General features: G+C 47.9%; 1 protein-coding gene across 1 annotated transcript; it reads left to right on the top strand.

Annotated features, from left to right (window-relative positions):
* The first annotated feature begins 2,963 nt into the window (after positions 1-2,963).
* On the top strand, positions 2,964-5,474 carry LOC139181991 (uncharacterized). Its single transcript, XM_070785469.1, has one exon. It carries the CDS (start codon positions 3,255-3,257, stop codon positions 5,472-5,474), a length of 2,220 nt encoding a protein of 739 aa, XP_070641570.1. The 5' UTR covers positions 2,964-3,254.
* The last annotated feature ends 7,132 nt before the right edge of the window (positions 5,475-12,606 follow it).

The raw sequence follows: 12,606 nt of genomic DNA, 5'->3' as shown, positions 1-12,606 counted from the left end.
TCTAAAAGGAGGCCCTGGAAAATCACTGATGCTGTGGTCCCCAGGAAGCTCTGGGCACAGATGTCAGGTTGATTTCAGTCTAGAAAGTCTTAGCGAGGTGAGACCTCTGTCTAATACAATCAGCTGCAGTTTCGCAGAGGGAGAGACCTGAATCCAAGGAGGACTTCACATGCGATGCTGAGTGTTAGCGGGGACCCCTGCAGAGGGAGCCAAACAGAATTCTGTAAATTCTTAGCCCACAGGAGCTCCTTCTGAGTGGTCCGCTCATTCAACCTGTGTGATCTTAGGGAGGGCTGAGTCTCCTCTAGCCAGATCAGAAGCCAGATGTGCAGATGGGGGTGTCTTGACCATAACCGGACTTAAGGTGAGAACCATCAGTGCTAGTGAGAGGATCTCTCACCCAACGAAGGAGGCTCACAGAGTGGCAACCCACCTGACAAGCAGAGATGCTCAGAGCAGAGCTGGCCTCCCACCACTAGGGACTTGGGAAGGCGAGGGCTCTGTTTGGGAGCTGGAAGACTTGGGTTCATGGGAGGGGGCATCCTGGGCTCCGATACACTGCACAAGGAGGACCCAAGGACGAATGAATATTGAGCTACCGGGGTTCCCATAGCATGCTGCCCCTGCCATCATCCCTGGGAGACCCCACGTAGGACCTTACGCAGCTCCCCTCCACTTCCGCTTTGAAAGCCAGCGGATCGACCGGTAGCCGCGGCGACCATATGGCGGACACTTAGTGTTCAGGACTCGTCCGGAACCAAGGTGAGGACCTGAATGTAGCTGAAGGGACTTTCCCAACCCTCCCAGTAATAAAAGTGACCCATCCACACCCCACCCCTGTGATATGGTTCTTATGAGTCCCTCAGAGCTATCGGCTGAATGTGGTCTAGAGTGTCTCAGGCTAAGGCGTTTGTCTATGGGGATAGGCCCGGATTCTACCCCCGGAGGAGGTCTAGGTCCGAGATGAGGGACCTGAGGGCTGATAAGCAGACTTCGACACCGCCAAGGGGACGACACTGAGCGGCCCCCCTGTACTGGGCTCTAGGAGGCGCCGGTTACAGCTGGCCAACTGTGGTGCCCCCTGGTGTCCACTGGAGGTGGTTTTGGGGAAGTGAGAGCCTTGCTGTAATGGAATAAACCCAGTTCAACAAAGGGACCTAGTCTGCAACAATATTAATGGCTGTGACGCTGAATGAGGATGGGGGCTCCTCCCATAAGAAATGGAGTCACATAAGGCGCCAGTCCTATTTTCAGGAGTGGGAGAATCGGGCGTTTTGATATGACACTTCCTGGGACATCTCAGGGAAGTGAGAGACCAGGTCAGTGGGGGCAGCCTCAGGTTGACAAGGGAGGGTTTCAGGTGTCCTGGTGGATGGTGAGAACCTTGGGGGATGTGAATGTTCCACACCACGTCATTCAGAGCACATCGCTCTGTTGTCATCCCTGGGAGACCTCAAGGATACATGTCTGTCCCCACTGTGGGCTAATGGGGAAGTAAGGGTCTTGGTCTGAATTGAGTGGTCAGCAGAGGGAGAAACCTTAGACCCTGTCATGAGTCAAATGTAGAGCTTGGTTGCTTCTATGTCGTGGCTATTGTAAATAGTGCTGCAGTGAACACGAGTACAAGTGTCTTTTTCCGTTACCATTTCCTCAGGGTATATGACCACTAGTGGGGTTGTTGGCTTATGTGGTAGTTTTATTCCTAGTTTTTGTAAGCAGAGTGAATTAAGTCAGAAAGAGGAAAGCCAATATCATATATTAATGCATATATATGGAATCCAGAAAGATGGTACTTATGAACATATTTGCAGGGCAGCCTGGGGATGCTGACATAGAGAACACACTCATGGACCCAGTGGGGGAAGGAGAGGGAGGAGCAGATTGAGAGAGTAACACTGAAAATGTACACATTATCATATGGAAAATAGATAACCAGTAGGAAGTAGTTTTATGACCAGGGAGTTCAAAGCCAGTGCTCTGTGATAACTTAAGAGAGGTGTGACGTGGGAGGGAGTTTCCAGATGGAGGAGACATAAGATACACCTATGGCTGATTCATATTGATGTGTGGCAGAAACTTGTACACTATTATAAATTAATATTGTAATATTGTAAAAAAATTTTACTTTCAAAAAGACATATAGGAGAAACCAGAAGCAAAAAATATTTTAGAACTTGAATTGCGATCTTGTGTGGGTCCACAGGGACATCAACCTGCCTGCACCAGATTTTGTTGTCAGGATACCATGTTTGGTAAGATAAGGTCATCTTCACTTCCTGCTTTTGGGACATGGAGTGATTGGCTTTTACTATCAAGCAGTCATCACTTCAGGAGAAATTGGAGCTTCTCTACCGGGAGCCCAATTGAGGAACCTGAGTGAGGACTCATTGCATCCATCCCAACCCTCAGATTTCAGCCCAGGAAATCTCAGGGAAGGGCTGTGAGGCTAAGCACCTTCTTTTCTGTTTTATACGAAGTCTACGGGAGGGGAAATGTCTGAAGGTGTAGACACCAGTCCGCAAATGGATAATGGTGCCCAATGTTTTAAGGAGCCAAGGTAAGGACCCTGAATGATGATCCCAGTGAACTCAGGCTAGAAAAGACCTTAATGAACTCTCAGAACTGGTTATCTATCTCCTGGCAGGGAGGTGGTATGAGGCATCCCTTCACTTACCTCTGGATCATGGGGAGGTCTAAAGTGTCTACATCAGAGTAGCAGAGGGAAGGGTGCCAAGGCTCCGCCAGGACTTGATGTGATAATACTGAAGTAGAACTTAGAAAACCCCACTGCTGGCACCTGCTGTCACCTGAGTAAATCCAAAGCAGGGCTGAGAGGGCGCAGAGGAAAAGTAAGGCCTCTGTTCTTCCTCTGTGGGATTCTGTGGGAACGTGGGAGGAAGTTTCAAGATGGAGGAGACATAAGATATACCTATGGCTGATTCATATTGATGTGTGGCAGAAACTGGTACTCTATTATAAATTAATATTGTAATACTGCAAAAAATAATTTTATTTTCCAAAAGACATATAGGAGAAACCAGAAGCAAAAAAATATTTTAGACCTTGAATTAGGATCTTGTGAGGGTCCACAGGGACATCAACCTGCCTGCACCAGATTTTGTTCTCAGGAGACCATGTTTGGTCTGAGCAGGAAAACAGGAGCCTTGTGGGTTCCTAGAGCAGTGTCCTCAAGGACACCTGCAGAGGCGGCCTTTGATTAAGCCAAGGTGGAGTCTCCATGTTTTAAGGTGCTCATGTCACCTCATTCTCCATCCTCCAGGTGCCCCAATCTCCTGTCTCTTGGCCGAGACTCCTGCCTGTGGTCCCTGACCACAGCCATCATGCCTCGTGGGCAGAAGAGTAAGCACCATGCTCGTGAGAAACGTCGCCAGGCCCGAGCTGAGACCCAGGGTGTTCATGATCAGGCTACCACATCTAGGGGAGAAGAGACCACCTCCTCCTCCCCTCCTGATTCAGAGAGCGCTCCCTCAAGCTCGTCTGCTGCTGGCACCTCCAAGGGGCCTCCGGGAGCCCAAGGCACCACCAGTGCTGCTGAAGGTGCTATACGCAAAAGATCTCGTGGTGGTGGCGCAGCACGCTCGAGATCTGGTGTTGGTGGCGCAGCACGCTCAAGATCTGGTGTAGGTGCTGAGGGCCAAGTTCAGGAAGGTGAAAATTCCTCCCAGGCCTCAGCTGCTGCTGCGAGCTCTCACACAGATCTTCTGACCATGAAGGCAGAGCTATTGGTGCAGTACATGCTGTATAAGTATAAGATGAGGGAATTCATTAAGAGGTCCAAAATGCTGCAGAAAATCAATAGAAGGTACAAGGAACAATTCCCTGAGATCCTTAGCAAGGCCTCCGAGCACATGGAGATGGTGTTTGGCCTGGTGCTGAAGGAAGTCAGGCCCAACAGTCACTGCTATACCCTGGTGAGCAACCTAGATCTCAGTGACAGCGAGTCTATGAGAGGTGACTTGGGGCTGCCGAAGAATGGTCTTCTGATGCCTCTGCTGGGTGTCATCTACCTGAATGGCAACCACGCCCCTGAGGAGAAGATCTGGAAGTTCCTGAATATGCTGGGCATCTATGATGGAAGAAGTCACTTTATCTTTGGAGAGCCTAGGAAGCTCATCACAGAAGATCTGGTGCGGGAAGAGTACCTGGAGTACCACCAGGTGCCCGGCAGCGATCCCCCTCGCTATGAGTTCCTGTGTGGTCCTAAAGCGCTCACAGAAACCAGCAAGACAAAAATCCTGCAGTTTTTGGCCAAGGTCAAGGATTCAGTCCATCCTGCCTTGCAGCCGCAATATGAAGAGGCTTGGAGAGAGGAAATAGAGAGCACCGGAGCCAGAAGTGAAGCCAGGGCTGGCACTTCTGCCTCAACCAGGCCTGGCACTGCTGCCTCAGCCGCTGCTGGCCGTTCTGCCTCAACCAGGCCTGGCACTGCTGCCTTAGCCGCTGCTGGCCGTTCTACTTCAGCCAGGCCTGGCACTGGTGTCTCAGCCTCTTTTGGCCATTCTGCCTCAACCAGGCCTGGCACTGCTGCCTCAGCCGCTGCTGGCCGTTCTGCCTCAACCAGGCCTGGCACTGCTGCCTTAGCCGCTGCTGGCCATTCTGCTTCAGCCAGGCCTGGCACTGCTGCCTCAGCCAGCACTGGCCATTCTTCTTCATCCAGGCCTGGCACTTCTGCCTTAGCCACTGCTGGCACTTCTGCCTTAGCCACTGCTGGCACTTCTGCCTCAACCAGGCCTGGCACTGCTGCCTCAGCCATTGCTGGCACTTCTGCCTCATCCAGCCCTGGCACTGCTGCCTCAGCCAGTGCTGGCCGTTCTGCTTCGGCCAGGCCTGGCACTGCTGCCTCAGCCACTGCTGGCACTTCTGCCTCAACCAGCCCTGGCACTGCTGCCTCAGCCAGTGCTGGCCCTTCTGCTTCGGCCAGGCCTGGCACTGCTGCCTCAGCCACTGCTGGCACTTCTGCCTCAACCAGCCCTGGCACTGCTGCCTCAGCCAGTGCTGGCCGTTCTGCTTCGCCAGGCCTGGCACTGCTGCCTCAGCCACTGCTGGCACTTCTGCCTCAACCAGGCCTGGCATTGCTGCCTCAGCCACTGCTGGCACTTCTGCCTCATCCAGCCCTGGCACTGCTGCCTCAGCCAGTGCTGGCCGTTCTGCTTCGGCCAGGCCTGGCACTGCTGCCTCAGCCACTGCTGGCACTTCTGCCTCAACCAGGCCTGGCATTGCTGCCTCAGCCGCTGCTGGCCGTCGTGCCTCAACCAGGCCTGGCACTGCTGCTTCAGCCGCTGCTGGCACTTGTACCTCGACCAGGCCTGGCACTGCTGCCTCAGCCACTGCTGGCACTTCTACCTCAACCAGGCCTGGCACTGCTGCCTCAGCCACTGCTGGCCCTTCTGCTTCAGCCACTGTGCACCCCAGGGCCGCATCCAGCCGCTTATCTCGTCCCTAGTGTGATCTGAAGCCCGTTCACTTTGTGGCTGGACAAGCCGGTCAACCTGTGCTCCTGATATGCATCAATAACTTGTTGACTTTATTTCCCCCAATTTTCAGTTGTTAAAATTTTTCAACAGAAAGATCATTTAAAGTCATGATATAAGTATATGAATAACATGGGTCACACACACTTTGCTGTTTGTCAAGTTTAGAAGTAAGAATTTTGTTTTCTCAAATAAATATTGGAAATCGTCGCATCACTTTTGTGATCCAGGATGAGAATAACATCACTTTAGGATAAGAGTGTCCTTAGAAATGCGAAAGACACCACACTAATAGAGGCTTAGAACATTGATACATTGTTAGGGAGATAGCTGAAATTTCTTCAGATTTTGGCTGGATTTACTCTCTGCTTAGTCTCCCTTTTTGTAAGTGTAAAAGACACATACTTGCCTCTGCTTATGGTTTATGGTTTTCAAGAATGAGAATATAAATTATAGCAAATGATTTATTCATGGCTCTTCTTTTACACAAACATTGAGAATCTGCTCTTAAGTCTTCATGCTTGTACTGGTGGTGATTAGTCAAAAAAAGTCCTAGCCTCTGTCCACTCATTAAAGTTTCTCAGAGATGCTGTCATTCTGTGGAAGAGGCTGAGATACTCTCTACTTCAGGAAGAACAAGAAAGAAGCAGGGTAAAGAGGGGAGAGAACATATTACTTTGGTTTCATTGCTAAGCAGAATTTTGGCTGATTTGGGAGGTTGGGTCTTTTTTTCCCCCCACTTGGAACACTGCATAGTTTCTGATATGTGATAGATTGAAAAAAAAATCCGGCTGATGTAACATCTGAGGTCAAGATAATCATAGTAATAACTGCCATTGTTCCTAATGTCTCAATAGAGACAGGCGCTGTGACAGAAGCTTTCCATAAATACTTATATTCCACCAATCTGACAAGAAAAGGCTTATCAAACTTACTTCACAGGGGAGAGCCCAAGGCTCATAGAGTTACGGTTTGGTTTTGTGCTGAAATACATGAGGCTGGTAAATGACAGCTGGCAATAGACTCCTGCTCTACACTACTTATCACTCATACTGTTGTTCTCCCCCCAACCTGAGACATACCCTTGTCTTTGTTCTTTAACAAGTCCTTTTAACATTTGACAATTCCTTATTTATATCATTTATTTATTTATTTGGCTGTGCTGGATCTTACTTGCTCCACGTGTGGTCTAGTTCCCTGACCAGGGATCGAACCTGGGCCCCCTGCATTGGGAGCCTGGAGTCCTAGCCATTGGACCACCAGGAAAGTCCCCACCCTGTATCTTTTATTTCAGTGCTTTTCTCAGTACTCCAAAATTTGTCCTAGGTGATAGCAAAGAATGCCCTCGTGCTCAAGCTACTGGGTCGAAATGTGTAGCCAGAGTAGTAAGAATACCAGATATACTTAACCAACAATATGTATCCCATATTCATTACTCATAGATAAGCGAAAGAAACAATATTCAGGGACAGTACAAGCATGTACATTGGCCATGTTAGATAACCTCTGAAGAGCAAGGAGTCTCCATATCATCCTTACAGTCTCTTCCCTGTGGAAAGTAAACCTATCAGAACAGAAATGACATGAGAATCGTCACCTGGCTGATGAGATAGATTGATCTACTTTTTTCTCCCTAAAGGACTGCCACCTGTCCTGGGACTCCCGCCTTGGACTATAGCTTCTCCATCTCCCGTCACTCCTGGGACAGGGACCCATTCTCTGTAGCACTGCAGAGCAAACATAGCTCAGGAGTTTGTAGAGACATGGAATTTCCCCAAAGGTCTTTAATCCAAGACACAGAATGCAAGATGAGGGCCCCAGGTAGGAGGATTGAGGAGAGCAAGACCCAAGAATATGGGGGGTGGTGGTCAGCACTCCCTTCTGATCTCAGACACAGAGGAATTCAGAACTGGTGGGCTTAGGCTATTAGCCTTAGCATAGCCTCACTTATTCTTCAGGCTTCTCAGAGACCTAAGAAACTTGGTCTCGGCACAGAGTTCTGATGTTGGTAGAGAGAATCAATCTCGCAGAAATGATGGTGATTAACCTGAATGAGGGTGATGGAAAGACCCATCCAGAACAGAAGGATCCTGTAAAGACCCGTCCTCACTGGCAAGCCCATGAAGTCCAGAACTATCTGGGCTGCTGTGGTTAACACTTTCAACTCAGGTCCTGGGGAGGTGGGGACATTGGGAATCTGCAGAGAATAGAGCCCCAGGAAGGGTGCAGAGTCAAAGTGAGGACCCAGAGTGTGGACATGAAGCCCCTCAATCCACAGCTGACAGGACTACACTTAGTCCCTCCTCTCCAGTTAGCCCTGGGAGGCATAGGTAAGTGCTGGCCGGCTCAAGGGCCCCGTGACTTCTACCTGGAGGGTTTCAAGGAGTTGACCTTGGTTTATAGGCTGGCTCTTCATCAGAGAGTGGAAATCCTAGGCATGACATTTGTACAGTCCTGTATGAGGAGTGTGTCAGCCAACTACCCCATTACAGATAAATTCTTAGAAAGTCCTGCAACTGTAATGGGCCCTGGGAGGGAACAGGCAGGGCTTTCAGACTGGGTTTATCCCTTATTTTCTGAAGGCAAATGGCTTCAGGGTCTTAAAGTCCTTGGGCTAATGGAGGGAGGCTGTATCAGCTGAGGAAGGGTACCCTGTTCCTAACAGGAATCAACTGATGATACTGACTGACAGCCAAGGATCCCTCCCAGAAAGAAGGGGGTTATACAGAAGGCACTGTCCCTGTTGTCAGGACTGGGACTGTGCCACTTAGGCCTGGTGACATGGTGAGTCCTACTCACTTCCTCCCAGAGGATCACATGGAGGTAAGGAACCTCATCCTCATCAAAGGGAGCAGCCGAAGCTCAGCAGAAGGATGATTTCCACGTTGTGCCAGAAGTTGAGGTAAGGACCCTGAAGACTTGAATAGACTACCCACCTCAAAACAGTGAGGGCAGAACATATTCCTTCCACTCCTGTTAGCCTCAGAAGACCATGGCCTGTGGTGGCCCTACGAGGCAAACTCCTCTTCCTCCTCACGGATCAGGGAACTATTGGCCTGAGTGGAGAAGCTTTAAGGCAAGTCAGGGAATGTTTCCAGCTCGGGAATATTTCCAGGTTCTTTCCAAGACGGTGAGGACAGCAAAGAATGTGGGAACATAAACACCAGGATGGCCACACAGTATGTTCCCTACTCTGCCTAGAAGGCCTCAGGCAAATTTATCAGGCCAAGGGGCCCTTCAGCTCTGACCGAGGAGTATCAGGAAAGTTAGGGTTTGGTCTGATGGTGGTGTCAACAGAAGGGGGAGTCTTGGGCTTGGCTGAGAGTCAAATTTGGGACCCTGATTTGGGCCCCTGAGAGGAACCACCTGTCATTCCCATGGAGCTTGCCACAGCTTTCATTCTTGTGAGACTACGGGTAGGGGTGGCTAGATAAGGCCATTCTTACTTCCTCCTCCAGGCTCACAGGGAGGTATCAGTCTTACTATGAGGAGATAGGCCACAGGTCAAGAAGGAGGGGATTCCCCAGGCTCCACCAGAAGTCAATTTGTGAAGCCCGAGTGGAGACTGAGGGGTCTACTCATCCCTGAATAGAGGGGACAAAGGAGAGCCATGCCCTCCCATTTGATGTCAGTTCTAGAAAGCTCAGGAGAAGACTGTCAGGCAAGGCTCTCCCTCACTTCTTATACCAGACCTTCTTCTTTTTCTTCTTCTTGAATTGCTAAGTCATGTCCAACTCTTTTGTGACTCCATGGACTGTAGCCCACCAGGCTCTTTGTCCATGGGATATTCCAAGGAAGAATTCTAGGCTGGGTTGCCATTTCCTCCTCCAGGGGATCTTCCTGACCCAGAGACTGAGTCTGCGTCTCCTGCAGCTCCTGTATCACAGGCGGATCCTTTCCTGCTGAGCCATCAGGGAAGCCCTATATCAGGCTTAAGGGAGGTGAGATCTTCGTTGCAAAGTATAGCCACCAGTCCTGAGAAGCGAGGGATATGGTTGGTGCCTGCCAGGCACTGTGGCAGATGCTTTACAGTTACCACCACATGCCAGCAGTCCTTCCAGACAGGGCTTGTCAAACTCCATTCACAGTTAAAGAGCCCGAGGCGCTCTCAGAGAGTTTAATGATGTGACAAACTTTTCCATGGCTGTTTAAGTGACAGGGATGGCCATAGGCCCTTGATTTGAGTTAGTCTAAAGCTCACCATCTCACTCCTGGAGGCCTCATCTGACCTTGTGCCCTTAATTCCCTTTTTATTCTCATTACTGTGAAATGTATGAAGCACTAAGAACAGGGCCTCTCAGGTCCAACTATTATATTGTAATACGTATCCAGAGCAATAATAATAATAATTATGCCAAAATAAATATGACATATGAAGAGAGGAAAAAAAGATAGTGTTTGCTGACAATAGGGTCATCTGTCCATACATATGAGGGTTCAGACATCTTAAAAGATCTGAACGTTTTAACTTTCAGATAAGCTTATAAGATCAGTAAGGAACTCAAAAACATCATCTCACAGCCATTCTTTTGTATAAAAAATATCTATTAGATCTAAAATATAAAGTTTATTTATTAGAACAGAGGTTGCCTGAGAAGTCTGGCTGAAGGAGAGAAGGGACAGGTTACCACGTTTTGTTTCCCTCACAGGTCTCTGCCTAGGCCCCCTTACTTATGCCATGGATTTCCTGTCTCTTATCACTCCTAGGACAGGGATTCCTTCTCTGCAAGGTCCGCAGTAGAGAAAGTACTCAGGGCCTTTCAGGGACGTGGCATTTCCCAAGAAGGCTTTAATCAAAGAGGCAAGGGCCTTTAGAAAGACACCCATGCAACTGGACTGAGGAATGCAACACCCCAGAATATTAGGTGTAAGAAGGCTTCAGCAGAACTCTCAAGGTGAACATCTCTTTTCTCTGTTGTGTCAGTACAGTTGTCAGGGACATGACACTTTTGGTCTAAGGAAGGCAATCTCAGGTCAGAGTAGGAATTGTCAAATATATGTGTGAAGCCCCTTAAAAAGAAGTGAAAGAAATAGCCACCCAGAACCAGTGGGGTTCTGTAGTGTCCACTTGCTGCAGTCAGCCCTCGGAGGTCCTGAATCCCCTCATAGGATGAGGTAGAGAGAGGCCTTGAGAGCTGAGAAAGACAGAGCGCTACTGCCATGGGCAGGGCACGTTCCAGAACCAAGTCTGCCAGCTCCTCCCACATAGTGACATCCAGGGAAAATCCTTCAACTTGAGGTTGAAAATAGAAGTAAGTATTCCAAGTAATTGAGTGCCAAGGTGGATCTGAAGGGAACACATTTTATGCCTTGTTTTGTCCTTGCTTGACCTCGGTAACTGGGAGATGTATCTTTTTCTGTTTAGGGCTTTCTTTTTGGCACTATTGAAGTAGCCTTTTGTAATTGAAGGTTAATTTGACTTCCGTATTTGTGTTTATGAACAAAGTATATCCCATTTATTGCTGTATTTCAGTATAAGTACAAAGGTTTTTATATTTTGTATAATCAGTCAGAAATCCTTGAATCTGCTTTTGTGGTTCAGAACAAGATGACAGGACAAGAGAATTGGGAGTTTCTTGCCAATGATAAAGGACAGTGAGTGAAATTGTTCATATCAGAAAATTAAAAAATGGTCTTGTCTGTGTGGCATCTGCAATACAGTGGAACAGGAATTCCCAGCCCCTGTTTCCCCTCAGCAACCCAGATCTTAAAAGTATATAAGTAGTAAAATAACCTTTATAGAAGGTCCAGAGTCCAATTAAGAAATTGCAGTACCACAGGTAAGCATACAGCTTAGATCAGCTGCACTTGAAATGGGTAAGAACAACACACACACACACACACACACACACACACACACACACACACTTATGGATCATGAATAGCACTATTCATCTATGAGGAACAGTTTGTGGACTAAACTGTTATCTCCAAAAATGTGATCACCAATGGTTCACAGCTATTTCTTACTCTGTTTAGTACGATACTCTAAACTTTGAGTAACACAATAGGACTCATGTGAAGTGCCCCTAGTGGTGCTGGAAGTGCTCTCACGAAGCAGAGAGAAGTCATGACATTATACAAAAAAGTTGAGTTGCTCCTTGTATACTGGTTTGGATCTGCAGTTGTGGTTGCCACCATTTCAAGATGAATGAATCCAGCATAAGCACTACTGTAAGAAAAAGAAAAGGAAATTTATGAAGCCATCACTGCAGCTACACCAGCAGGTGTGAAAATCTTGTGCTTTTTGTGAAGTATGTTTTTATCTCTTTTTTCCGAGCTTAATTAAATATTCTGTTTGTTTTTGTTTTTTAACTTTATTTTTTTATTTTTTAACTTTACAATATTCTATTGGTTTTGCCATATATCAACATTAATCCGCCACAGGTATACACGTGTTGCCCATCCTGAACCCTCCTCCCTCCTCCCTCCCCATACCATAGCTTGTATGTGGGTGCAGGATTGCTATAAGCAAGGCATATCTATAGACTCAAACATGATTGAAGAAAAAGCAAAGTCATTATGACAACCTAAAGCAAAAGTGGGTGAAGGATCTAAAGCTGGAAAATTTAATGTCAGCAAAGGATGATCTGATAATTTCAGAAAGAGGTTTGACTTCAAAATATTTAAATAATAGGGGAAGCAGCTTTTGCAAACAAGATGCAACAGGTGGTTTCCCATATGTCATCAAGAAAATCACTGGATATTAATTTTGTATCTTGCAGCTTTACCAATTCATTGATGAGCTCTAGTAGTTTTCTCACAGCAATTTGTGGCTTTTCTATGTCTAGTATCATGTCATCTGCAAACAGTGCCAGTGTCACTCCTTTTCCAACTTGGATTCCTTTTATTTCTTCTGTTCTCTGATTGCCATGGCTAGGACTTCTGAAATCATGTTGAGTAAAAGTGGAGAAAATGGACATCTTTGAAATTTTCATATTAAGTGAAGTCTGCTGCTGCTGCTAAGTCGCTTCAGTCGTGTCCGACTCTGTGCGACCCCATAGATGGCAGCCCACCAGGCTCCCCCGTCCCTGGAATTCTCCAGGCAAGAACACTGGAGTGGGTTGCCATTTCCTTCTCCAATGCATGACAGTGAAAAGTGAAAGTGAAGTCG

Source organism: Bos indicus, unplaced genomic scaffold, assembly GCF_029378745.1.
Source record: "Bos indicus isolate NIAB-ARS_2022 breed Sahiwal x Tharparkar unplaced genomic scaffold, NIAB-ARS_B.indTharparkar_mat_pri_1.0 scaffold_55, whole genome shotgun sequence".
Lineage (NCBI taxonomy): Eukaryota > Metazoa > Chordata > Mammalia > Artiodactyla > Bovidae > Bos > Bos indicus.
This window is presented reverse-complemented; position numbering and strand designations above follow the sequence as displayed.

Bases quoted from the DNA above. Each gene is read 5' to 3' on its own strand.
- LOC139181991 (XM_070785469.1), top strand. From the start codon at position 3,255: ATGTCACCTCATTCTCCATCCTCCAGGTGCCCCAATCTCCTGTCTCTT.